The sequence below is a fragment of the Peromyscus maniculatus genome, chromosome 22 (assembly GCF_049852395.1).
Source record: "Peromyscus maniculatus bairdii isolate BWxNUB_F1_BW_parent chromosome 22, HU_Pman_BW_mat_3.1, whole genome shotgun sequence".
Taxonomy (NCBI): Eukaryota; Metazoa; Chordata; class Mammalia; order Rodentia; family Cricetidae; genus Peromyscus; species Peromyscus maniculatus.
This window is the reverse complement of record NC_134873.1, coordinates 51,717,514-51,743,550: the sequence shown is the minus strand read 5'-3', so window position 1 is coordinate 51,743,550 and position 26,037 is coordinate 51,717,514. Positions and strand designations below refer to the sequence as shown.

The following is a 26,037-nucleotide window of genomic DNA, read 5'->3' as shown; positions in this document are numbered from 1 at the left end:
TGGCTGAGAGGAGTCTTTGTCCCGAAACATCGTTTTTATTAATCGATTAATTTTTTTTTTTTACAAAAATAAACAATTTAATGAACAAGAAGTACAAAAGCTTCCGGATATGCAAACTCCAGGAGGGAGAGGGGCCTGGTTTTGGCTGCTTGGTGGCTTTCACTGAAAGCAAATGAGGCAGAAAGGCTTCCATTCTACCCCCACCCCAGGTCCTGGCTCAAATGCAATCTGCTCCTCCACCCTCGTCTCTCGGCTCATATGGACGCGTGTGCACCACTGCCCAGGACCCCTGGGCTGGCCTAGGAGCAACCTCTAGGGAGAGGCCAGAGACAGCCTCCCCAGGTTACTGGTTCACTCAACAGCTTGGAGCATCCCGCAGCTCCTCATGCGGAGCTGAGCTGAGAGAACACTCTGACTGATTGTCCCCATGCAGCTCCTGCCCGCTGTGGCTTATGCAGCAGCAGCAGCAGCAGCAGCAGCAGCAGCAGCAGCAGCAGCAGCAGCAGCAGCGTCCTGGCTACATTCCTAAACCATGAATGCAGTGATGGGGCTGCCCATGGAACTGTCCCAGTTAAGACTAGCCTGAGCCCTGCTCGCTGCCCAGAGCTCCGGAGAGGCAGTCGGCTCTCAACCAGTGATGCTCAGGCTGGGAGCAACAGCCTCAGACCTAAGCTGGCAAACTCACATTTTTTTTTTTTTTTAAAAAAAAAACATATTTGCATATTGCACGTTTGTCCTGGTCACGTTAGTCGGTCTGCTTCATATCTGCAGGGGTTCCCAGGGGGATATGCAACGTCTCAAGTGCAAGTCACTCCCGAAGCAGGCAAGCCCAGCTGGGTCAAGACGCCACAGCTGGTCAGCTGAGCCCACAACCAGTCAACCAGGGGCCTTCACATATGTGGTCTTGCTGGCATCAGGGACCACTTGGCTCCATCCAGTCTTAAAAAAGACCAGCTTCCGACCTAGGGGGCAGAGATGAGAGGTTACAGGTCTGGGTAGTTTTCTCCGATCTCTATAAAGCGGCTGTCTTGAAGGACTCACATGCACATCTCTCTCACCATCTCTGCCTCCCCTCTGGCTTTTCTGAGGCGGGGTGTGTGTGTGTGTGTGTGTGTCTGTCTGTCTGTCTGTCTACCTTTCGCATCCTTTGGAGACGTCTGGCCGCTCCTCTGAGATACCCCCCTCCCTCTGGCTCACCTGTCCAGGTGGTCTGGTTGGTGACCACAAAGGCACGGCACTGAGCGTGGCTCTCGCAGACATCGACGGCCTCAGCCAGGTTGAACACGGACAAGAGGCAGCCGCCATGGTGGTAGGATGGCCAGCAACGATAGTCCTCCTGCGGGATGGTACTGTCTGGAATGCGTTGGTACTCTAAAGGAGGAAGGGGGGGGGGGAAGAAAGTGAGAACGGGGTGCCTAGGGTAAGGGCTGAGGCCCACTCTGTGGGAAAGGGATGGTGAGACTCATTTGCCGGATGAAAGCTGATGTCTAGGCCAGCTCACCCAGCCTGACAATGAAGGTAGTAGCCAGAGCGGCTCCAGCTCGCCCGACAGCCAGGCACAGACTTGGATTTCAGGACGTGGATAAATGGGGGGCATGTGTGGGCCAGGCACACACTCAGAGATACCAGCTGTCTATGCTGGGTTCTGAGGCAGGGGACATTTGAGACATTCAGAATCGGGCTTCTCAAATATCATGGTGCATAATATTCCCATGCAGTATTATTAAAACGCAGATTCTGATTTGGGGAAGGCCTGGGGTGGGGCCTAAGGATTCTTGACTAGATTCCAATCTTACCCGTGTGTTACAAGGGGGTCAGAGCCCCTCAGACATTACTTGGTCCTGACTGCGGGGAGAAGCCAGCTAAGCTTCCAAGACAGGCCCGGGGACCCCACTAAAGGAGTTTTAAGGTGAAGAGGCATGTGGAATAACGCAAAATACCACACTTCAGGGTTCAAGTGTTTAAGAAGGGTCGAGGTTTTGTGCCTCAGGGGGCCAGCTAGTCCCTGGGCTCTGCCAGAGCCTGAGAGGTAAGCCTCTGGCTCCCTGGGCCTTCCCACTGCCCCGGGAGCCCCACTTGCTGACTGATAAGGCAGAAGCCCTGGGCCTCTGGCCACCCCACCCTCCTGTCTCCTTCTCCTGCCAGGGACTAGACCAAAGTCCAGGCAGGGTTGCCTGTGATTTATGGCCCCATAAACGGAGTCCTCAGGGACAGAGCCAGCCATTGTTCACCTCGTTAAACTTTATTTACAGGGCTAACAAGGGCTCCCCCACCCCTAAGGCTGGCCAGGCCTCCTTGAAAACAGAGGCTGCCCACCCCTTGCCCCCCTGCCAACCTCCGCTAAACCCTACGGCTTCCGTAGGGGGACCCACTGCCTGTAACAGTAGCTGTAATTCTCCCCATCCCTGGGAGAAGTGGCTTCTCGGCTGGTCTCGGAGTCGGCTGCCCCCTCCTCCGGCTGCCCTCCGAGCCCCAGGAGGAGCAGAGGAAGGAAAGGGAAGCAAACGTGTACTGTGTTCCAGCTGCGTAATAGGAACTGCGCTAATTGCTTTTACACACCTCACAGGCTCTTTAATCCCCATCAGAGTTTTGTTAGGCGAATTATTTTGAACCCAGTTCATGGATGAGGAAAAATGAGGTGCCAGGGGTGAGTCACGCATCTGGCTCATGGAGGGGTTTGAAGGCATCCTTGGAAAAGGCAAAATGCTAGCTGTTCTAGCTCAGGCAGAGATGGGACTTCCAAGTGAAAGCCCCACTCTCTATGTGACCCCCCAAGTGAGCCCCGAGAGTGGCCTTTGGAGACAAGTCTCCGGAGGGGTAAGCCGTAGCCCAGTGGGTGGACGTCACTCACCTCCGGGTCCCCGAGGCGGTCACTCACCTGCGCCGCTGCTTGTGGAGTTCTGCAGGTATTGGCCACTCCGGTACAGATGCAGCACCGTCTCCAGCTGGGCCAGGGTCTCATCCACCCCCCAGGTGAGCTCTCCTGCAGAAGTACAGTATAGTTATCATGATACACCGGGGCCCCTGCTCCTTCCCACAGCCAGCCAGGGCTTGGGCCCAAAGCCCGGTGGCTCGGGAGGGCCCTTACCCCAGAACGTTGTCTTAGAAAATAATGGGTCCTAGACGTGGCACTGCCCAGGGTCATTCTTGTCCCCGCTTCTGACAGGGCGGTGACCGGTGAAGGGAGGCAGATGGGTCCTGAGGCTTACCTGTGGCGTTGACGATGGTATCCAGCAGAGGCCGGAGGGCCGGAGGGGCGCTGTGGGGCAGGAGGTATGTGAAGAAGAATCTGTGGCAGAGAGGGGACAGGGACTCAGGAGCCCAGCCTTTGGAGATGCGCCCTTCCCTTGTACTTCCACTAGGTATAGACGTCAATGTGGCCTGAGAGCCTGAATCCTCACATGGGGACCAGGCACGTCCACATTATCCCAGGGACTCAACTCAGCCTGGAAATACGGGATTGGGCCCAGCTGTGACTGCAGCTAACTTGGGACCAAACTGGGACCAGAGGTCCCTTTCTCCGCCCTTCCTCGTCTTCCAGCCCACACTGTCCTCTGTTTGACCCCCAGCAGTGGAGCAACCCCATAGCTGGGGCTTCTCAGCCACGGGGGAGCTTTGTAAAGGTCAAGAGCTAGGGTGGAGAAGGGACATGCCAGTTCTGGCAGCCCAAGGCCCTGAATGTGACACTATTTTAAGAAGCTTCCAGCTGCCCCTCTGACCCAGCTCTCCTTAGAGCTCTCTATTTTTAGCGTTAGAGCCACATTCTCTCTGGACTGGCCCCCCCTCCCCCCCCCCCCCGTGGTGGTTTCCACTGGTCAAGGTTATTCTCCCTGGTTGGCCTTCTGACCCCCATGGGGCTCTTGCCCCGTCAGCCCCCTCCTTGGCTGGGCTCCCAAAGCGTAGGGTCATCACCTGTAGGCATTGTAGAGGTTCCGTTTCTCATTCATACTCTCACACCAGCCCTGGGCCGAGCAGGGCAGGGTGAAGTTCCTGGCTGGAAACTCGAGGGTGCAGTCCACAACACTAGTGCACGGTGTCTCCTCCACGCGAGCATCATCCAGGTCCGTCACCTTCAGCTCCCCATCCACGAGCACGAACTGCCGAGGGCGGAAGTCAAGGAGAGTCACTGAGCCCAGAGGGGAGTGGGCTAGGTGGTGGAGAAGGCGGCCGAGGCTGAGGCAGATCTGAGGACAGACAGACAGACACACAGGTTGGTGGGGTCAGGCCTCCTGGACTCGCGGGCTCTGGATTGAGCTTGGAGATGGGCCTCTCTCTTCGTCAGGTCCCAGGGCGGCAGAAAGGCTGAGGCCAGGGGCTTGGAAAGGTCGCTGATCTTCAACTGACCCTTGGCTGGACTAGCCACGCACATGGCATGGACTAGAAGAACTGTGAACAGCAGGATTCTCTGTCCCGGTCTCCCCCTCCCCCTTACCCTTTGGCCCATGGCTGAGAAAGCCAGCCAGCGTGTGCTCCTTCCTCCCTCCCTGGCTGAGAAGTCTAGGCCGCTCTGGAAGGCTGCCTTCGAAGAACCATTCCCACCAAGGGCCCAGACTTACTCGGAATCGGTCCTCCCAGGACGTCTGCAACAGCTGGATCATTTCCACGGGGGCGCCCAGCTCTGTGATGGTGGTCAGTGTGTCCGGGATGTCCTCACTGTCCTGGTAGCAATAGCCATAGAGCTGGGGGAAACCCAGGGCAGGTCATTAGGTCACAGGGTAGAGGCAGGGAGGGACAGAGAAAGATCGAACCATCAGATGCCCCACCCTCCGCCCTCGAGGCCATCCCTCTGTCTTTGCTTTAGCTCAAGCCAGTGGAGAATGGTGTTTCCTGGGAAGTCTGGCCTCTGTTCCCAGAGCCACAGCTTCTTCTGGTTTGGCCGCTCATCAGTCCCTCACCTCTTGTTACTCAGGGAGATGGGCAGGCTTGGCCACCATGTGTACCAGGCAGTGTGCTAAACATACTATGTGCATAATCTGGTTCTTATTTTTAAAATTTTAACTTACTATTATCGTGGGCATGTATGGTGTGTGTGTCTAGGTCAGAGGGTAAGTTTCAGGAGTCAATTCTCCTCTTCCACCGCGGGTTCTAGGGAGTGAGCTCAGGCCCCCAGGCTTGGTGGCACCCGCTTTTACAGATCCATCTCACCAGTCTTTCAAGTCTCACAATCACCCTAGTGGCGCGTGGCTACTATCATGATGTCTGATCTTGGGTGGGGAAATTGACTCAAGAGAGGCTGGTCACGTTGCTTAAATGGGCCATAAGGCTAATAAACGCAGGAGCCAGGATTCGACCGGATGTCACCCCAGTTCTACAATCTGGTTCCTCTGCTAGTCCACGGGCCGGCAAATGATGATCTGATACCCTCCCTGATGCCATGGGCCGGCAAATGATGATCTGATGCCCTCCCCGATGCCAATCTGTGCGGCTTTCTCTACCATCTCAACTTTCCAAAGCACAGAGGCACATCTGGGTAAGTGACATAAACGGGAGACACAGGGAACAGCGGTTCTCAGGGAAGGTCTGCTTGCGAGTGTATGATCCTAAGTTGCTGCATACTTCTCCTCTCACCCAGGGGGCGGCTCCTGGTTACTCCCTGCCCCCCCCGCCCCGCCCCCCAGCTGGCCAGGAAAAAGCACAGGGGAAAATCCTTCCCATTAACATCCACACCAGCATTCTCATAGGGAGACCCCTGCTTCTCCATGTTTCTCCCAACACACTGCGGAGTCTGGCTTACAACGGGCTCCGAACGGCCAGCAGCACCCGACGGAGCATGAGCACAAAGGCGGAGTTGTCCACGCCAGACAAGGGAAAGTGAAGATCTCTGCGGTGGAGGGTTGAGATGGAGGACAGGGAGCCCGTGGTCTAAACAGGCCAGGGGGCAGCATCTCCTCACGTCAGCACCCTCGCCCTCCCCAGCTGCCCTGCTGGCTCTAAACACCCACTCTTGTCACAGGAGTCCCAATCCTGTCCCACCGGAGAGGCGAGACTCGGTGTTGGTCTACCAGGTTACCTGGCTTGTGACGTGAGGGGCCAGGGGCTGTCCTAGGTACCCCCTTTCTCTCTCTCCTTCCATACCCCTAATCAGCCCACCCAGGGAGGCCCTGGACTCAGGATGGGCTTTGGGGAAGGTAAAGAGAGCAACCCTGGGACCTGGTTCTCATTTTCTTGCTCCAGTCTGAGCCTTTGTGGGAAACTTCTGAAGGTTATTAAACACCCGGAGGTCGTTAAATGCACCGTTAACGAGGTATTAATCAACACTCCTCAGGAAAAAATAAAAAGACACCATTAGCCCCCCCCCCACACACACACACCAGGAAGCGTGAGGCTGAGCACTACAGTTACATCTTTTGTTCTTTTGGGAAGAGAAATACACTCTAGTATGGTCAGAATCTGTGGTCCAGGCAGGCCCAGGGGGCCCATCTGAGGCCTGAGGTCCCAGGATGATGGGATAGAGAGAGGGAGGACTCTTGTGCCCTTTGACCCTGGGCTACAGAGGCATCTGTCCTAAGAGGAGAGTGTATGTGGAGGATAAAGAGGGTCCAAAAGACTGAAAGATCCTCAGGCAGTCCTCCACAGTGGACCTCTGATGCTGTCCTGCGTTCACTAGTAGAGCGCCCAGCCTAACCTCAGGCTGTCCGGAGAGGAGCGAGGAGGTGTCAGGAGCCTGGCATACTTTAGAAAGACCTCCAGCTCCTCCCTAGCTCAGCAAACAGTCAAACGGTTTTGAGATTTTAAATGACTAGGAGGTATTAACACGACGTGATTTTTAGTTGCTGGCACATAGCTCTGCGGGCCTCTTGAGCAGGAAGACCCACGGCAGGCTGTGTTGGCTACAGACACGGCGTAAGTGAAGAAGAAGAAGCCAGAAGGACATGCCTGGGGGTCAGAGAGTAAGGGGGGAGCTCACCCCCAAAGCAGTCCCTAAGACACCATAAGGACTTCCGCTTTCCCCTAGGACCCCCGTTACTTCTGTTCTAGAGGTTCTAGCTCCAACCTCAGATTGGGGGAAATCACAACCAAGTCCAAGAGATGCCATGCTGTTGAGGGTGTGGGTGAAATGTGCTCCTTGAAATGTCTTGTCTTTCTCTGGTGCCCTCATTCCTGGAGGGGACATGACGGAGAAGGGCCTGTCTGTGGGTCGGGTGGGCATCTAGCTGGAGACTTGCTGAAATGCTTGGTGAGGCCAGGGAGGTAGGAATCCCTAAGGCATAGGAAAGCCCACTGAATGCCAAATCTACCCGCCCCCCCCCCCAGAAAGGGCCTTGAACAATTAATGAACACTGAAGGTCCTGCTAAGTTCCTTGAGGCCTCTCCATCTCTTCAGAATCTGGCTGGCACCACAGGGTTTCCAGAAAGTTCCCAAGAACCCAGAAGAGGAAAAGAAAACAAGATCCTCCCAGTTAGAAATGGCCACGTAACCAGCTGCTCTCTCCCTCAAGCGCCAGTCAGAGTCAGCCATACAGCCAGACATAAACACACCCCCCGGGTAGCTGCCTGGGACCAGGGCAGGGCCTAGGACCTTGATAGAGCTTGTCACAGGTATCTGGTCAGGATTGGCAGGGGGTCATGTCCTAGGGAGACTTGGAGGCACCAGGAATACAAGTAGCGCTCTGGCCTCTTCTATTCTATGTGGCCCACAGATCTCTCCAGGCCTGGGGCCCCCTTCTTCACACGACTGAGGAAAGAAAGGATGGACTGCTGGGTTTCTGGTCAGTTCTTTGAGTGCAGAAAGGTGAATCGGAGGGGGTGTGGGGTGGGTGGTGTGGGCAGGATTCACAGCCTGGGAGTCTGCACACACCTATGTCCCTTGGCCAAGAGTAGCCAGGGGTGTTTTTTCAGGCAGCCCAGACATACGCAGAGGGCGTAGTCTGTCTTATCCCAGGTAGAGTCAAGGCAGAGCCCTCAGAGAGGGGAAATGGGATGTATTTGGATGGTGCTGGCACTGTGAAGGCTGGTTCTAAGTCTTGGAGGGACCGGGGGTGGGGGGATAGGGGGTGGGGTGGGGTGGTTGGGAGGTAGGGGGACTCATTCTTCCTGACTGTGTTCCCAGTGAACACAGACACAGAGTCTCTTACTAGGAAGGTATGCATCTGGCTTTTTGAATCTTCTAGTCACTTGGCTAAGCACATTTGGGAGTGTGGCATTCAGACTGGCAGACCTTGAGTCTTCTGGCCAAGACCCCGAGGCTTCCCCTGAGCTTCAGCTGGACCCCGCTGAAGTCCCAGAGAAGCCCATGGTCACTTCTGGGCAAGGCTGTGTTATTTTCTGGCCTCCTTGATCCCTTCCAATGACCTGTGAGCAGACTGAGGGATGAGCAAGTGGCTCTCTGAGAATCAAGTCAGACACATGGTCTCTTTTCAGCCCTTCCCAACCCCATTGAGCATGGTTTAGCACCATCTCCAAAGCCAGACACCTCACTGGACTTTGAAAGAAGTGGGGTTCCGGCTCTACCAATATGGGGGATCCCATTACTGCAGCCGGGAGCTGACTGAAGCTGAATGGTGCAAGTTGGACTTGAGGTCACTATGACTGGAGATAATACTCTGGTGTTCAACCGCCAGTTTTAGCCAGCAGCAGCAGGGTCCGATGTGGTCATAAGTGCCCTACCACCAGTTGGGGACCCTTCTTGCCCCTGTCTCTGTCTTTAAGGGATGTGTGTTAAGTTTGGTAGAGTGTTTTACCCAAAGGGTGAGAGGCAGGCAGGGTGTTTGTTCCTCAGTAATGCTCTGATCTGGGTTCTGCACCTAGCTGCAACCGGGACACGGTTTTTTGACGCCTCTTGACTTACTCTATAAGACCAGGGAGACTTCCAGAGTGACAAGCCATCCCCCCTCATCCCGGAACCCCGCTCTCGTACCTGCAGCACGTTGGGGTGCCTCAGCCGCTCCAGCAGCACCATCTCCTTGAGCAGCTTGTGGGCCGCCAGGCGATAGCAACCCCTTCGCGCCCCGAACTCGCGCACGCAGCTGCCCAGATCGTGGCCGCTGAAGTCCACTGCTTTGAGCGCCACCGCGGCGCCGCCGGGCAGGCGGACCCGGTACACAGCCTTAGTGTAGCCTGAGCCCACGTACTGCGCGCCAGACACGTTGCGGAGCGCGGCGCAGCCCAGGCGCGGGCCCGGGCCGGGGGAACCCGGGCCGGGAGCAGGGGGCCAGCCCGGAGCGCCGTCGGGCGGGGACCGGGCCCGCGGGGGCCGGGGACGCTGCAGGCCCGGCCCTCCCGGAGCCAGGTCCATCAGGCGCCTCCGCTCCGGCCGGCCGGCTCCCGGCCCGGGGCCCCCGCGGGAATAGCGCTGCACCTCCTCGTAGCGCGCCCGGATCTGCCGGGCCAGCTCTCCACGGCCCCCGCGACGGCCCGGGCCCGGGGCTGCCGAGGTTCCCGGGGACTGGCCTGGCCGCGGAGGCTCCGAGCCCGGTGCGAAGAGCACGTTGAGAACGGAGCCCAGCAGGAAGGAGGCGCAGAAACCCGCGGCCACGGCCGCCCGCCGGCGCCGCATCGCTCCCCTCCCCCTCGGCCGGCCGCGCGCCGTTCCCCGGCCCCGGCCCCGGCCCCGGGCGGCTCAGGCTCCGAGGCGACTCCGCTTCGCGCCGCGCCGGCCCCCTGCCCAGCCCGCGCGCATGGCCCGGGCAGCCCCGACCCCGGCCCCCGGCGGGCGGCACATCGGCCTGACACTTGCCTCCCTCCCGCCCTGCCCCCGCCGCTTATAAGGCCCGGAGCCACCCCCCCCCCACCACCACCCCACCCCACCGCGCGCGCCCGCCCCTCCGCCAGCGCCTCCCAGCGCCCGGCCGAGCCCGTCCTCGGCGCCGCCCCCTCTGGCCGCCCGGGCCGGCCTTCCCCGCTGACTGACAGCGGGACCTCCTCCCGCGGCCAGCCAGGCCTGGGAAGCGGCGCGGAGGCGGCTCCGGCCCTGCCCAGCGCGCGGCCCCCCCCCCCCTCCCGAGCTCCGACCCGGGGAGCGGGGGAGCAGGGGAGCAGGGGGCGGGGAGCGGGGGCGGCGAGCGGCGCGCAGGGGGTTCCAAGCCCGAGGCGAGGCGGGATAACGGGACCGGGAGGCCTCGAGCTGAGCTGGCCCGGGCAGGGTGCGGGGGAGTTGGAGGGGCGAGGCCGGCGGGTAACGGGCTCCGAGGGACGAGCCAACCGAGCCTGGGTGCGGGGGGTCATCGGGGTGCACGGCTGCCTCCTGGGGATCGGGGGATCGGGGGATCGGGGCTTTGGGGCTGGGCGCGGGGTTGGGCGCAGGGGTCCCGCCTTCTGCGGGTGAGGCTGCTCTGGGACAGCCCGGGTTCTGGGTGTGGCGAAGGGCGGCGGTCTGGGGAGGCGGCCCGGCACCTGCGAGAGCGCGAGGGGTGGGGACTGTGGTCTCAGAGTTAATCATGAGGTTTCAGAGATGTTCTGTTCAGCTGCCTTCTACGGGGGACTTTCTGATGTGCCTTGTCCCCGAATCCCCCACCTCTAGACAGACGAGCTCCACCCCCATCCCGGAGATTCCCCCGATCTCTGACCCTCTAGTGGGGGATTTGGAACCGTATACAGCGAGGGCCTCGGTGTCCACGCGCGTCTGTCTGTGGCGTGTGTGCACCCGCGTGTCTGGAAGGGGCTGCTGTGCCCCAGGAAGGGAGTGTGTGCGCCCTGTGTGTCTAAGTTGGTGCTGACTCCATCAGAACTTCTGGCCCCTCCTCCTCTCTCCCTGATTGCATCATTAGTGCTAATTGAGGGGCTTTCACACGCCAGTGCATTAGCTGTTTGGAGTGAGCTCCCCCCTCCTGCGAGATAAGCCGCTGCCCCCTCCCCCTCGCAGCTCTCCACTTCCCCAGGGCCCTGAAACTGTCCACCGAGGTCCTCTCACCTCCTCGGGCTCCCTCCAGCTTGCCTCTGGACAGGAAAATCTCTCTCTTCCGGCAGTGTCATGGATAGGCGGAGGACTCCGGGGTGGGGGTAAAGCTTAGGGGTGGGGGAGGAATCTAGAACCATCTTTCAGAGGAGCTTTCTAGGGAGAGGAGGTTTTCCCCTTAAGAGGTCTCACATTCCTCTTGCAAGTAGGGAGGGAGGGTCTCTGCGATTAAGAAAGGGAATAGAAATTTCTGACTGGTTCTTTTGAGCGTGGAAAGGGAGAGGGGCAAATTTCTTATGCCTAGCCTGTGATTCTATTGAGGTAGGCCTTCTGGCTTCGACTTTGTGGTCCCCCAAGACTCAGAAAGTGGGGGCCAAGCTGACTTAATCGTCATGGGAAAGGCAGGTTGAAGGAAGCCATGATTCCCCCTGAGAGATTTGGGTCTGATGGAGTCCGGTCTATCGGTCTGTTCCTGTTTAAGCTGCTCCGCCCAGCTCTGGCCCATAGCAGCCGGGAGTGTGTGTGTGTGTGTGGGGGGGGGGCTCTGAGCAGATGCCCTCCCCAGCCCTCACACCAGATGTCTTTGGTCTAATTAACTGTGCTGAGAAAACCAACCTGGGTTTGTAAACAGAGCTACTGGCTAAAGTCAACACGGAACGGTAGCAAACAGTAAACAGTCCCCTTACACTCAGCCTCAATCGCGACCAGCGGCCCCCCAGGGAAGACTGGGAGCCCGGTGGATCAGAATTCCCCTATCTGCCTGGGTGACCCCAACTGACATTCCCTTACCAGCCCCACAGTGTCTCCTCAAGAAGTGTGAGGACCAGCTACCATCCCAAGATAGGTCTGTCTGCCTTCCAGCAATTTCACAACCTGGCTACCTAGCCAAACATGGCCATCTTTGAGAAAGTCGTGGTGGTGGTGGTGGTGGTGGTGGTGGTGGTGGTGGTGGTGGTGGTGTGTGATATTCCTTGCAAAACTTTCTTTGGATCCTCTGCATGTTCATGTCTTGGAGAAGCCTGGACGGGGAAGGGATTGGCATTGTGAGTGTAGGGCTCAGAGTTAGTGAATATAACGTGAACATTGTTAACTTCATTACACATCATGTAGGTATTATAATAACATGTTCCAAAATTAGATAATTATTCCTGTGATATCTCTGCCAAGCTTTGGTGTTTCTGTTATGGTTTGAAAGTTCAGTGCACAACAAGGACCAGAGAAATAGGCACAAATGTACATATGGTGCACACCCAGAAGCCACGAAAACAGGAGCCTCGCATACCGAAACAAAGACCCTTCAACTGTGTGGCCTTACATTTATGGCTTCCCTCAGCCCTCACTGGGACACACGGACACACACGATCACAGACGGAAATAGGATTTGGGCTCCTAAAAGAAAGAGATCGAACCTTTGGAACTGACAGTTCTTAACCAAATTTTGATTGTTTGCTTTTGAGAGAGAGAGAGAGAGAGAGAGAGAGAGAGGAGAGAGAGAGAGAGAGAGAGAGAGAGAGTATGCGCCACCCAGGGAGAGGAGTTATTTCAAAGAACTGGAAAGCAGGAACACTATGGGAAGCCCCTGTTCCCTCATCTGTGTTTGCCCAGCCATGCAAAGAAAGGCCAGTCAGGGCCCACACCACAGCCTGGGCCTCACAGGCCAGTGTCCAGCTCGGAGCCGATAATGTTTCTCAACACAGCTTCAGACCGCAGCCTCTACTTATTCCTACTCTTTTCCCCCACCAGGAGCTTTTGGACCAGCAAATAGCTTAACAAGGCTCCGTGCTTTAGACTCACTATGTTTTTTTTCCCCTCTTCCCTTCTTCCCATTCCAATTTAATGGACTAACCAGGATACCAGTGCTTGGGAAGGAGGCAGCTGGTCTAGACTCTACAAGGCTCTTTTCCGGGAAGTGTCTCCCAGCTCCTTCCTTTCTTCCTACCATCAGACCCTCGTGGGGTGCCTGTATGGTACCACCCTTTTCCTTCCAGCCCAGGTCCCCGACCCCTCTGATGGAGTGTTGCTGTTCCTGCGGCTGAAACAAGGATGAACTGAACTGGTAATTCAGGCTTCCGTGAGCTTCTACTAGCTCTCCATACAGCCCGGCTCCCTACCTTTCCATCCCCTCGGAGAAAGCCACGTCCCCCAGCCTGAAGCGGGTGCTGCCTCTTGGCCACCCTCTGCCTCTACCCATGAGCCCCTTCTCTTCCTCAGCTGCTTCTTCATGCTTTTCCAGAAAGTAGTGAGCTGGAGACACTTCTGTCACCAGGATGCATGGGTGTATTCTTGGACTCCCGTGGCTTTATTTCCTTTAAGAAAATGTCCAGAGTCCTTTGCCCAGGTCTAGGAAAAGTTGTGTAAATAACTCTAGATTTGATGTCAGAGATCCAGTCATGGTTGAGATTCCCCAGTGTGTGCAATCTAGTATTAATGATAGCAAATGAACATATTTTGAGGTGTTAGACAACGTGATTGGCTGTGATTCTTCAAGGCAGAGCTGATTTTGACGCCTTTGCCCTCTAGTTTCCACCAGAGAAATTGCTTAGCCGCCCAGGCTCCCTTGGACTTTGGAGCATTCACTTTTCCCAGAACCAGCAGACTGGCAAGCCGCTCATCAGAAAGGCCCTTCTCCACATACGACGAGTTCACAGGAGGCCTGGATTCAGCCTTCTGATGCCACAGTGACCAAGAGCAGGCTTCAGCCTCAGCTCTGTCCTCCTTGGAGCCAGGCACTCAGGAGGGGGGGGGGCTGCTTTCAAAAGGATGGGGGGTGTGCGTGAGTGGGGGTGGGCACAGCTAGCCAGCCCATTCCTCCACCTCCCTCAGGTAGGAAGTGAAGCTGACCTTTCAAAAAAAAACAAAACAAAACAAAAACAAAAACAGATGATGGAGGTCGGGTTTCTGACATACAGGACCTAAGGGAAGGCCAAGTCAGAATCCCCAAGAAATTATGGGAGCTAGGGGTGGGAGAAATGAGAAAGACTGACCGGAGATAGGGAAAGATGTGGAAACACAGGCCGATAAGAGCCCGGAAGGAATCTCGAGAAGGGTAGTCAAGACAAAGATGGAGAGAGCTGTGCTCGGGAGAGACAGAAGCTTTCTGGAGAAAAGCTTAGCTCCCTTGGCTGGGGCTCTGCCTGGAAACTTGAGCCCCTTCAGCCTTATAGCTGTGCCAGGGGGCAAGGCCCTCTCTCCACCCAGGAACCGAGAATGTGCCCAGGGCTCCTGGTGCTCCCACAGCTTGGCCGGCTTAACATCTGTCTCCTCAGCACCAGGGCCCGTGCCGGTGGCTTCCCCTCCAGCTCTTGACTAGGCCTGTTCTTGGTAGCTGCCCGCTTCCTACTCGGCTGCACCCACTGCTCAGGATGCCTTTGTGGTGATCTCTCCTTCCCTCCACCTTCTGGCTTTCCAAGACTGTGCCCGCTGTGACCGGGACTCTCTCAGGTACACGTTACCTGAGAGAAATTATGAGGGGTTGACGTTGGGCCTGGGACCTTGAACCTGAATGGCGTAGCGGGGGGTGGGGGGTGGGGGTGGGGGTGACTTGGGGGGGTGGGGGGTGGCGGGGGTGGGAAAGGAGAAGAACAAGAGCCAAGCCGCAGGGCTTCTGTCTATCCTGGGCAGATGGAGTGGCGAGCAGAGAGCCAGGGAGTTGGCCATCCATAAGTGGTGATGAACAGACTGTGGCAGGAGCTGGTGAAACAGAGGCTTCCTTGTGGCTTACAACAGCCAGGTATGGAGGCATGTGTGCAGGTGGTGGCTAAAGATAGCACATCACATCGTCTCTGACCAACCAATGCTCCTTGAGTAGATAGAAAAATGTTTCTTCTAGACCATGATCAAGGAGAAGGAATCCTCTCTCTCTCTCTCTCTCTCTGTTTTTCAAGATAGGGTTTCTCTGTGTAGTCCCCGGCTGTCCTACAACTAGCTCTGTAGACCAGACTAGCCTCGAACTCACAGAGATCTGCTTGCTCCTCTCTCTCAAATGCTAGGATTAAAGGCATCTGCTACCCCCAGGCCCCCAGCTCTATGAATCCATTCTCTTTGCTGCAGCTTGGGGAGTGTAGGGGGGAAGTGGGGGTGGGCACTGAGTATGTATCTGGCTCTAAACTTACAGAGGATGAACAGTTCTCTCTCATCTGATCCCTTCTTTGTCCTGGGGCACACAGGAGGAAGGCACTACTCCTAGTCAAGAGAGTCTTGGCTCTGTGGCCCCTCTCAGGAGTTTACAGTGTACTTGGGAAGATCCATCCCAAACCATTAGGGCCTGAATAAGGAAGAATGTGGGAAGTCGAGGGCAAAGGACAGAAAGATGGGCAAGAGCTATACTATCCTGATGGAGAGCTGGCATGTCGGGAGGGCCTGCTCTGAACCAGGAAAGGCCCCGTCTCCCTGACACATACCATGAGGTCAGAATGGGTGTTCATTTTGTAGATGACGAGGCTTGAGGGTTTTGGGGATCTGTCAAACTATCCAGCCTTTGTAAGCAGCAGTGGACCCTGACCCAGATTCTGAGACTTGCCTCAACTTTTCATTTGTTTTTAGGGGAAAAAAAAATCTAGTCAAAGGGAGAGGCAGAGAGGAAGGCATCCATGGATGCCTAGGCAGAAGTTCATTAAAGTCACTTTTGCCTCCAGGTAACAAGGTTTGGCCATAAAGATTTATTATTTTATTGTTCTTATTAATACTAATGATAGAGCACACTTATTAAATGCGTTCCATTATCATATAATCTACTTAACAACTGTAGGAGATAAACGCTATCATTATCTCCAATTTTCCTGATGAGAGAATTGAGGTGAGAAGGCGAGGTGAGATGCCTGAGACAGCAGTCAGAGCCCGAGCTTGGGTGGGGAGCCCGAGCTTGGGTGGGGAGGCCTGTCACTATGGAGGGTCTGCTGCGGATTCCCTCTTTGGGCCTGTGTTGTAGCTCACCGCCTGCCTGGGCTGAGCTGATTTCCGCAACAAAGATCCCAGGGACAGCCTGTCCAAGCCTGGAGCTGCCATCTTGGCCAGAAGGTAAGTGTGTGGTGCTCTGTGATGCTCTGGGAGCATTTAGAGGAGAGAGGTGAGTCGAGTCCTTCTGGAGTGAGTAGCTATGGGGACAAATGAAGGGGACGGGGGCGCCTTGAGGAGGTTCTGCGTCGAGAACCAGGCTGACTGAACTTGTATGCTGAGTCCCTCAGAAACCCCAGAGGGTTTTGTAGTCTTTCCTCCCTCCCCTTTTCTGAGGATGAGGGGGAACGAACTGATCAGAAAGGATAGTTGACAAAGGGTTAACTTGGCTCTGGGAGTCTGTGTGGAATTAAAATAATTATTTGAAAAATTCAGAAAAAGCGCACACACACACACACACACACACACACACACACACACAAAAGGAAGTAAAAATTACACAAAATCCCTCCATTAAAGGAGATTACCTATAGGAAGATGTGAGAGACGTCCTGCCTGCTCCTCCAGCCCCATCTGCAGAGGTGACCACTGTGACCCCACCCCCACCCCCCACCCTGGGATGGTAAAGGCTCCTGCAGATGCCCTGTGTACCCATCAGCCCCTCCCCCACCAGCTTTCTTTGAGTTTTGCAGTCAGGCTTGAGGTTAGATACCTCAGGACTCTTGATGTTTCCAAGCTCAAATCCCAGTCCTGGGCTGTTACAGCAGCAGCAGCAGCAGCAGCAGCAGCAGCAGCAGCAGCAGCAGCAGCAGCAGCAGCAGCAGCAGCAGCAACAGCAACAATAACACCCAGAAAAACTCAAAACAAAAACCTGTCATTGGATTTGTGCCCCCCCCCCTCTTTTTTTTCTTTATCGCTATTCTCCAGAGCTGGGCCCTTCCTTCTCTCACATAATGCTCCCAGGATTGGGGCTCTCCCCACCTCAAAGCATGCATGGGCACCAGATTCATCTGCCAGGAACACTGCTTCGAACACGTCATTTTCCTGCTGGAAAACATCTTTGATGATTCCCCATCATTTGGAGAGTAATTTAGCTGGCACTTACAGTCAGGCGCAACCTACCTCTTGGATTCTAGTACGCACAAGTACTTCCTGACTCCGAGTGGCAGCCCAGCTGGTGGCTTCCCCAATCTCAGGAGTTCTTCTTCGGCTCTCTGATAGCTTATTCTTCCCCATACGCTGCCACAAATGACCCAGGGCTGGAACTAAACTTTGTTTTCTCTTTCGGCTTTGACTCCCTGTGGAAGTTAAGAACAAGTTAAGGACTTGACGTTCCGCCTGTGTTCATCTGCCCCTGCTCAGCCCTGCATCTTGATCATCTGCTTTGAATAATGGAGTCTCTGTCCTGTGGCATTTCTTACCATAGTCTCTCTCTCTCTCCTCTTTTGGTTTTTTGAGACAGGTTTTCTCTGTGTAGCCTTGGCTGTCCTGGAACTCACTCTATAGACCAGGCTAGCCTTGAACTCACAGAGATCTAGCTGCCTCTGCCTCCTGAGTGCTGGGACTAAAGGCATACACCACCACCGCCTAGCTGACATATTCTCTTTTTGTTTTGTTTTCTTCTGATTAGGTATTGCTTGGTAGCCCAGACTCGCCTGGAACTTGCTGTATAGCCAAAAATTAGCCATCCGCTTTACTCTGCCTCCCAGTGATGGGAGCACAAGTGTGTACTGCCACACTCAGCCAGTCTTGACATTTAAAAAAAAAATCTTTTCATGTGTAGTGGTGGTGGTGGTGTGTGTGTTTGTATAGGTGAATGTGGAGGTGTATGTACCACGGTGCACGTGTAAAGGTCAGAGGACAACGTTGGGTGTCAGTCCCTGTCCATCTTGTTTGAGACAGGGTCTGTGGGTACTTCAAGCTATCTGGCCAGTGAATGAGTTTCCAGGGATTCTCCTGGCCCAGCCTTCCATCTCCCGTTAGGACCTCTGGCAGTACAGAAGTGCTACTTGGTAAAACGATGTGGGTCCTGGGGATTCAAACGTAGCCTCTCATGAAGATTTTCTCTGAGAGTCATCTCTCCAGCCCCAAAGATTCTTGATGGAAAGAAGACCATGGGACCTCCCCTTCCATTGCAACCTTCTTACTTCTTAGCAGTTGGAAACAGTCATCTTGGAAACAGGGCCTCTGGATGCTTGGCTCTCCTTCCCTTTGCCTACAGAGCCCTGCTGAGGCCCCAGCCCTTCCCAGGGTAGCAGGGTGGGCTCCTTTCCTGTATCCAGCTTCCAATGTCATTTCATCAGACAGGTCTCCTCTGGCCACTGTCTATCATGTCGCGTTGCTTTTATGTCCTCAAGACACTGTTTTCTGAAATGGCCACCTCCGCCAGTTTTCCTTGTCTGCCTCTAGCCTCCCCTCACAGGAATGCAAGCACCATGAGGTTTGGGGTCTGTATCTTGTTCTCTGGTGTCTGTTTCAAGCTCCAAGCAGTGATGGTGGAGATCCTTTGCTAGTAAATCTGAACGCTTCTCCTCCCATGGTTTGGGCAGCCTACCTCTAGTAACGGCGCTTGTCTTCTGAAAGCGACGTCAGTCATACATTACAGGCTAAACAACAAATATATCCTTACCAATGGGAAAGCAACCACAAAAACTTTTGTCTTAGCCCAAACCGGCCTCCTTACTGACTGAGCCTTGCTCCCTGAAACTGTGACTTGGGGTTGTTCTGACGTCAACTGAGCGGTGTCCCGTTCCCTCAATGCTCCACTCTGTGACTTTAAGGTGACAATCAGTTAATCCAATAACAGAATCCTGCTAACGTGCTAATGGGAAAGGGTGGGGAAAAAAGGCTCCTAGCTTCCTCCCTTCTGACTCAGGTAACATCTGTGCATTTAACAAGGCCCTTCTGGAGACAATTAAATAAATGCTTTATTGAAACAATAAAATTAATAGGGGCCTCATGGAACTCAATGAAAGGTTTTTAAAAATTAACTTCATTGTACTTTTAAGCTCTAAAACAAGCTTGGGGGGGCGGGGCTTGGGGTGAGTGAGTGGGTTAAGGGCCAAATTTTCGTGAAACAGATCCCTGACCAAACGTTGAATGCTTGGAGGCTTGGAGACACAATTACTCACTTTCCCTGTGGAAGGGGTACTTTGTTCCGGGGGCCTGTCTCTTATAGGATCTTTAAGCAACAGATCTGGTTTTATCTTTGGGACCATGTCACTTTATACATTGATTAATTTAGGCCTTCATGGTTTTTTTTTTTTTTTTTTTTTTTTTTTTTGTAGCCTAGGTTATGTGTCTCATGTTGTCACATTGAAGGGGTAAAATTGTGAACACTGTGACAAGCTGGGTGTGGTGGCTTATGGTGTCTGCATTTTTACTACCCTAGAGGCTGAAGTGGGAGGATTTTGGTGAGCTGTTTTAGGCCAGCCTGGGCTACTGTGTGAGACTGTCTCAAAACCAAAACCCAAACCAAACAGCAAAAATAACCAAACCCCACAAGGCACCCACCCATTCTGCCAGGAAATAGGTGAGACATTCCCTTTCCTGGTCTTCATTTGTTTGTATTTAGGTCCATCTGCCTCACTTGGCTGTCTGTCCACAGATCTCATCCTAGCTCATCACCCATGGTTATCCCATTTCTCTAGGAACTGTGTTTGACCTCAGTAAAGGTCATGGTCAGAGTTCGTCAAACCAGAACCTGAGACCAGAGGTTTCTGGCAACCTGTGGGTAGTTCTTCTGGTGGGGGAAGGAACAGGGGTTCTCTGGGACAGGATTTCCTTATGGGTCTGCTGGGCTTGGGGGGAGGGGAAGGAGGGGTGTGAGACCCCAGACCCGGAAGTTCTCTTGGAAGATGCAGCTCCCTGCCTGGATGGATGGATGGAGCTGGCGTGGGACTGTCTTCAGGATCCCCCATTATCCCCATCAAGGTAGCACACCGGTGCAAAACATCTGTGATGTCTGTGTAGACTTAGATTCCAACCCTGAGCTCCTGCCGTAGACGCCCTGTGTGAATGTGAGGGGAAGGCTGAGAGTATGGTTCAAACCCCAGTGGGTCTTTCCCCTGAGCCCTGGACTTCTTGGACACCCCCGCCTGCCGCCCCCCCCCCCCCCCCGTCCCCTCATGACTCAGGACATGTGTGGCCCCGGCCCCTCCCTTCCCCTCACCCGAGCTGCCCACAGTCAGTGGGGAGACGTCTGAGCAGGAACTCGGAAGGTGTCTGTTCCCAGCTGTGCCCTAAAGTGCTCCTGTGACTTGGGGCAAATGATTTGGCCTTTCCAGAGTCTCAGTTTTTTCATCTACAAAATGGGGGTACAGACACCTGCTGCGGTTCTTTTGAGGATCAAATGAAGCACAGGTGCGAGCCACTTTGAAGTGCATGAAAGAGGGCAGAGGCTGCCTTTCATTGCCGGTGCACACCTCAGGAACCCACCTTCCTTCCCCCAGGACTCAGTTCAGAACATCTTCGGTCGTTGGAAAGGAGAAGGAGGATTTGGGAGGTTTCATATAATTCCTTTACACGCCCCCCCCCCCAAAGGCAGCCTCTGCCCTCCCCCACCCCCGCGCGCATGCGCTCACCCACCCTCTCATCTCCAGGACTGGAGATCCTGGAGGTGTCTGCCGCTTGTCATTCTCTTATCCCCTGGTATCTGTGCTGTCAGCATGGCTTGTTTCTTCCTTTGAAGTCTAGCCCGGACTCACCTTCGCTTCCTGGTCTCACCGTCACCACCACCACCTCCATCTAAACCATCATTATCCGGGCTTCTGTATGAGCACCCCAGCGTTTCTCTCTGGTTTCACCCTTCCCTCCCTCTGTGCTCTCCTGCACTGGGCTGCTAGCTCCCGGGGTGGGGGTAGGGGTAGAACTGACACTTCCTAAACTGCTCTCCCCTTACGGGTTTCATCAGGGCCACATTCTCTGCATGCTGGAAGCGTCCCAGAGCCTCTCTGGTCCTCCGTTCTTTCCTTCTGCCTTTCTTACAGGTCCGCTGCCTAGGTTTCCCCTCTACAGCCGGACTTGGGTCCTAAGTGTGCTCAGGAAAGCTCGGCCCATTCTGACATCTGCGTGGGTCACTTACCCCCAGGGCCTGGGAGCACCTTCTTGTGTGTGTCTGCCAACTCTCCAGACTGTACGACCCAGCTCGTCCCCGGTTCCCACCCTCGGACCTGTCTTAGGACTTTGTCTCATGGGATGATCTGTTCATATTCTTATTGCTTGTGTCAACAGGACTGATTTAGTATCAGCTCTCACCTCCCGCTTCCCTGTCAATGCCTCATCAGAGGCCCGAGGGCCAGCAGAATCATCGAGAAGGAGCATCAGGAGTTCTGGCTTGGGAACGTGGAACCGGCCTAGGAAGAGTCTGTATTCAAGATTTCTTGGTCCCTCTCTACCCTCCCCCTACCAAATTGTGCTCTTGAGAATCTCCCCCCTGCTACGTCCCCATCCATCAGTAATAAAGTAGGAACAATAGGGGGTTTCTTTCTAATTAAAGGGAGCAGTTAGTGTTTCCACTTCAAAGCCCTGGGAGAGAAGATTTTTGTTCCTCCGGCCCGGAGTCTGGGAACCCAGTTGGGTTGAGAAGCAGGAGCTCCAGGCCCAGCCAAGCATTAAACTCGTGAACCTGAGATCCCCCATCTGCAGGCAGAGGAGCTCAAATTTAAAACAACAACGTAATTTGGTAACTCGGGCTCTGATAAAAACAGTTGGGGGATTTCTTCTCTCTGAGCGTCTGGGGCCAATGTTATTACAGGTGTGTGCTTGTCCCTCCCACACCCTCCCCTGCCCCTGCTGCCCCAGCACACACATGTGCCGTATCCTGCTCTCCCGTGGATGTGGGGGTCACAAAGCACACGCGGGACATACACACTTAGTGTGTTCCAAGCCTCGCTCCCACCCCCAGGCACTCCGGCCCCAACTCTCCCAGTTGCTGTTACCCACCACCCCTCACCCCCTAAAGGCCTAGGACTGAAGGACTGTAGTTGGGAAACCGGAAGTCAGCTTGCCAGGCATGTGTTCTCTTCCTCCTGGCTGCAGGCTGATCACACCAACGCAGGCCACACCGCTGACCAACTGGCTCACGCTTCTGGCCGCAAACTGCAGTCTCCAAGCGGGGTGTGCTAATCACCACCGTCTGTTGGGACGGAACACCTGAACAAAGCGACTTACAGCCAGAAAGGCCCGTTTCTGCTCATCATTGTGTGAGCTTTCAGGCCATGGTCAGGTGACTCCATGGCTTTGGACCTGAGGCACGGACGGCACCCTGAGCTGTCATGGTGACAGAAATGCGCCCTAGGGGAGGCTGCTCACCTCAGAGTGGCTAGGAACAGAGAGAAGAGGGGAGGGAGGCAGAAAAGGAAGAGGAAGACAGAGAGAGAGAGAGAGAGAGAGAGAGAGAGAGAGAGAGAGAGAGAGAGAGAGAGAATTTATAGGACATATCCCCAGTAACGCTACTTCCTCTAACTAGGCTCCACTTCCCAATAGTTTGCCATCAAATTATGACTGAAATGAATGGTAAGTGGCCGCGATAGTTACCGCGTGGAAAGGTCACGGTCACGGCAGAACCCAGTATTAGTTTTAGAGCTTTATTAGGAGGAAGAGGGGCGGGGGAGAAGAACCAGGCCTGGGGAAGGAGCATGTGAGGTGAGAGGGAAAGATGGTGGGAGACAGAGAAGAACAGAGAGAGAGAGGGCGGGGTCTGCGTCACGGCTCTTTAAGGCGCAGATGGGCTTACGGAGCCACGCCACGCATACGCAGATTGTGTGACCACACTGCGAGTATGTGATCGCCAGCGCACACTGATGGCATAAGATGCAAGACCCTTTGCTTAACTCCTGAACCGCGCGTGTGCGGTCACACAGCTAGAGTGAGGGCAGAGTTCTAACAACGACTCCATCAATGGCTTAGTCCATTCATGAGATTCGAGCCTTCATGACCCAACCTCCTAAAAGCCTATATCACCTGGCAACCAGCCCTTAGTGCAGGAACCTTTGTGCCTGTGTGTGAGGGGTGGCATTGCATACCCAAACCACAACAGTGGCCCCAAGCCGAAGCCCTCATATGAACACAGCTTGAAGCTCCAAAAGCCACACACTATCCTAAGTATAGTCATGATCTGAGACCCAGCAAAGTCATAGAATTGGGTCCTTGGGCTAACAAATCATCTTACAAGTTTAACCTATTGATTACCATGGAGATGGGAAAACAGGTTTGTTTTTTTCTCACTTCTGTGATTGAATCTATGAAGCCTAGATCAAACTTCCATTTGTCCATCTGTCTGTCTATCTGTCCATCTATCTACCCATCTTACACTGAGCACCTTTTTTTTAATTTATTTATTTATTTATTTATTTATTTATTTATTTATTTATTTGTCAAGTAGTGGGAAGCACAGTTAAATATAGGTAAACTCCATCGTTAAGCATCTTAGTGTCAGGTTAACAGCACAACTTTTGATAGCTGAACATCGTGTGTTAAGACTCCACTTCAAGCCAGGCGGTGGTGGTACACACCTTTAATCCCAGCACTTGGGAGGCAGAGCCAGGTGGATCTCTGTGAGTTTGAGACTAGCCTGGTCTACAGATTGAATTTCAGGACAGGCTCCAAAGCTACACAGGGAAACCCTGTCTCAAAAAACCAACTCCCCCTGAAAAAAAAAAAAAAAAAAAAAAAAAGACACTTCATTGATTTATTAGCAGGGTCATTGTGGACCCAGTTGCTTAATCTTTCCGAGTCTCAACTTGCTCATAGGTAAACTGGGGATAAGAATTCCAGTGGTCTCTGGATTAAAAGGAGTTCTTGTTATGATGCTAGCAAGGTGCCCGGAACATAGAAGAGTCTCAATGAGTAAGAACGATCATTTAGTTCCCATTCATTCTGAAGAGTTGCAGAAGAACAAAATTGCATGCTAAGAACTGTAATAATTTTATGTGGCAGATGAAGGAGATCAGAGAAAGAGACCCCTAGGCCCGTGGGCTGTCAGGGAAGGCTTCTGGAAGGGGAAGGCCATCTTGGACTTCAGAGGCATTTGCTTGGCAGACCAGGCCAAGGAAGAAGAAAGAACATACATGTTCTCCTCAAGCCACAAAGAGCATCCCTTTGCAGACTCCAGTCTGGCAGTATGATTTGGAGACCATAGACATCATTCCGTGTCCCTTGGTGAGTAACACTGTCAGCATGTTAGGAGGTCTCGGGGGACGTGTGATGGTGGGCAGTGACTGTAGCGAAGCGATGATGTCATGGTTAGAAGTCTTCCGACCTCCCTTAGTTCTGACCTTGTCTCTTCAGATCCCATTCTCTCCCTCACCCTCTTCTTCTTTTCTGCCCTTTGTCTTGTGGAGGGCAGAGAGACACTCTGCCCTCGTTGTTTGCTTTTCTTCTCCCCACTGAACCTTCCGGTCTAAGGTCTTGCCTGGTTCTACTGAGGGAGGGCTGTTTCTCCACGTGATCCTGGCGGTGTGGGGCATGGCTGTGCTGAGGTGGCCTTGCTCGCTCCGGTGATAATTTCTCCTTAATTGAGCGTAAAGAATGTGAGGAATGTGGAGCAGACCGCAGGAAGAGGGCTGTGCAGGCCCCTCAGGGATCCAGATTCTGGACTCTGAGATGGGAGAGCTGCAGCCAGCCAGCTGAACCCCACATAGTGTGTGTGTCCATTCTGGGTTCCCCATCTCCTCTGCATGACGTGGTGGTCAGCCCACTTCTCCAAGCCTTGGTTCTGTTCTTCTCTCTCCTGTTGCCAGAGTTCCACATTCATGTCAAACTGGCCATGGTCACCTCTCTTCCTGAGCATCTGGCTTGATTTTTTTTTTTTTTTTTCGAGACAGGGTTTCTCTGTGTAACATCCTAGCTGTCCTGGAACTTGCTCTGTAGACCAGGCTGGCCTCAAACTCAGACAGAGATCAGCCTGCCTCTGCCTCCCGAGTGCTGGGATTAAAGACCTGCACCACCACCGCCGTCAGGCTTAGTCTTTCTTGATTTCCCAGCCCAGCTGATATGAAGAATCCGTATAAATCTGTAATTCCAGATGGGACTCTAAAAGCTATCCCTCTGGAGGAGGAGAATGTTCTTGGCTGCTGAGATCTCTGGGCCTGGGCTGTGCAAAGCTGTGAGTGCAGGCTTGAACCCGCTACCTGTTTGTTGGCCGGGAAGTCACCTCAGAGAGGATCAGAGAGGAGTGCTGTGTGTGCTCCTCTGTCACCCAGGGGACGTTAGGTTGAGCTGTCCTGCCTCCTCATCGTCACGTGAGCAGAAAGCACAGGTGGAGGACTTAGGCTTCTGCTCGGCCCCGACACAGCGTTAGCCATGGAGCCCGTTAGCTATGGAGCCCGTTAGCCATGCAGCCCAAGGCGAGGTTTGAATCCTCTCAGAGGTTGTTTCCTCTTGCTGAATACTCTGGTGGCATCTTTGTATGTGTCAAGGTGGAATTAGATTTGCTGAAGCCGTGTGGCACACCCAGCAGGTGCTGTTGTGAATGTTTATATGTGGCTCTTTGTAGGGGACTGGAGGTAGAGGGTCAACTCTGTCAGGATCCCTAGAGACCCTGTGGAAGGGACAGGATGACACTGAAAACTACTTCTGAGGACTCGCAACCCAGAGCTGGGTGGGTCACAGAACAGAGGTATGCAGGAGGCAGGCAAGAGACAAGTACAGGTTGAGGCCGGATAGCTCCAGAACTGCCTCTCCGGCTCTCAGTAAAAGTGACAGCTGTCTTTCTCTGTACCCCCTTCCTACGGCCTGACCAGAGGAAATGGCCGATTTGGTGATGGGAGGGCCTCAGGCTATATTTAAAGAACTTCCTGCCCAGGAGAGACATTCTGTGGAGGTAGCCAGTCCTCCTGGGACATTAGAGTGTGGGCCGAGGTCTATATTTTCACAGACAGGATGGGGACAGGGGTGGGGGGTGGGGGGTAGGGGTAGGGGGAGCTGGGCAGACAGCCCTAGGTGACTTCTTCCACCCTAGATAGTGCCAGCCACCTTTACACTCCTGTTTCCTCTGCCTCTTTAGATGACACTCTCTGGGAAGGAGATGTCTAAAAGTTGCAAGGCTGAGAATACGCTGAACACATTCCGCCGCTTCTGGAAAGTTTCTGCTGTTACAGCGATTTGCAAATTTCTCCCAAGATGAAAATTCAAAACAAAGTGGGAAGTAAATGGACCTTGTGAGCGATGGCGCAGGAAGCTTTGTCATTGGGGTGTTTATGTGCACTGGGGCGGGGGGCGGGTGGAGGGTGGACTGAACAGGGCCGTGGGCCCCTTCTTCATCTTGACGGTGCCTGGAATGCTGGGTAGCGGTGAAGGAAAGATGCTGA

The 26,037-nt window shown here is 54.3% G+C and overlaps 1 protein-coding gene and 1 long non-coding RNA gene across 3 annotated transcripts; one reads left to right on the top strand and one right to left on the bottom strand.

The window, feature by feature from the left end:
* Positions 1-707: 707 nt before the first annotated feature.
* On the bottom strand, positions 708-9,536 carry Pkdcc (protein kinase domain containing, cytoplasmic). The gene is made up of 7 exons (XM_006990511.4): positions 8,858-9,536; positions 4,557-4,679; positions 3,913-4,184; positions 3,210-3,289; positions 2,879-2,983; positions 1,198-1,371; positions 708-962 (listed from the first exon to the last, which is right to left on the bottom strand). The coding sequence occupies exons 1-7, from the start codon at positions 9,494-9,496 to the stop codon at positions 877-879; spliced, it is 1,479 nt and encodes a 492-aa protein (XP_006990573.3). The 5' UTR covers positions 9,497-9,536; the 3' UTR covers positions 708-876.
* LOC121824983 (uncharacterized) lies at positions 5,268-25,895 on the top strand. Of its 2 annotated transcripts, XR_013046945.1 has the most exons (5): positions 5,268-5,470; positions 20,960-22,937; positions 23,666-23,887; positions 25,224-25,328; positions 25,734-25,895. It is a non-coding gene; the product is annotated as an uncharacterized LOC121824983 (long non-coding RNA). The 2 variants fall into 2 exon arrangements; XR_013046946.1 differs by lacking the exon at positions 25,224-25,328.
* Positions 25,896-26,037: the final 142 nt, after the last annotated feature.

Bases quoted from the DNA above. Each gene is read 5' to 3' on its own strand.
- Pkdcc (XM_006990511.4), bottom strand. From the start codon at position 9,496: ATGCGGCGCCGGCGGGCGGCCGTGGCCGCGGGTTTCTGCGCCTCCTTC. The intron at 4,185-4,556 runs GTAAGTCTGGGC...GTCTGTCCTCAG, and splicing joins CCTGGGAGGACCGATTCCGA to ATCTGCCTCAGCCTCGGCCG. The intron at 1,372-2,878 runs GTGAGTGACCGC...TTCCTCCTTTAG, and splicing joins CTCCACAAGCAGCGGCGCAG to AGTACCAACGCATTCCAGAC.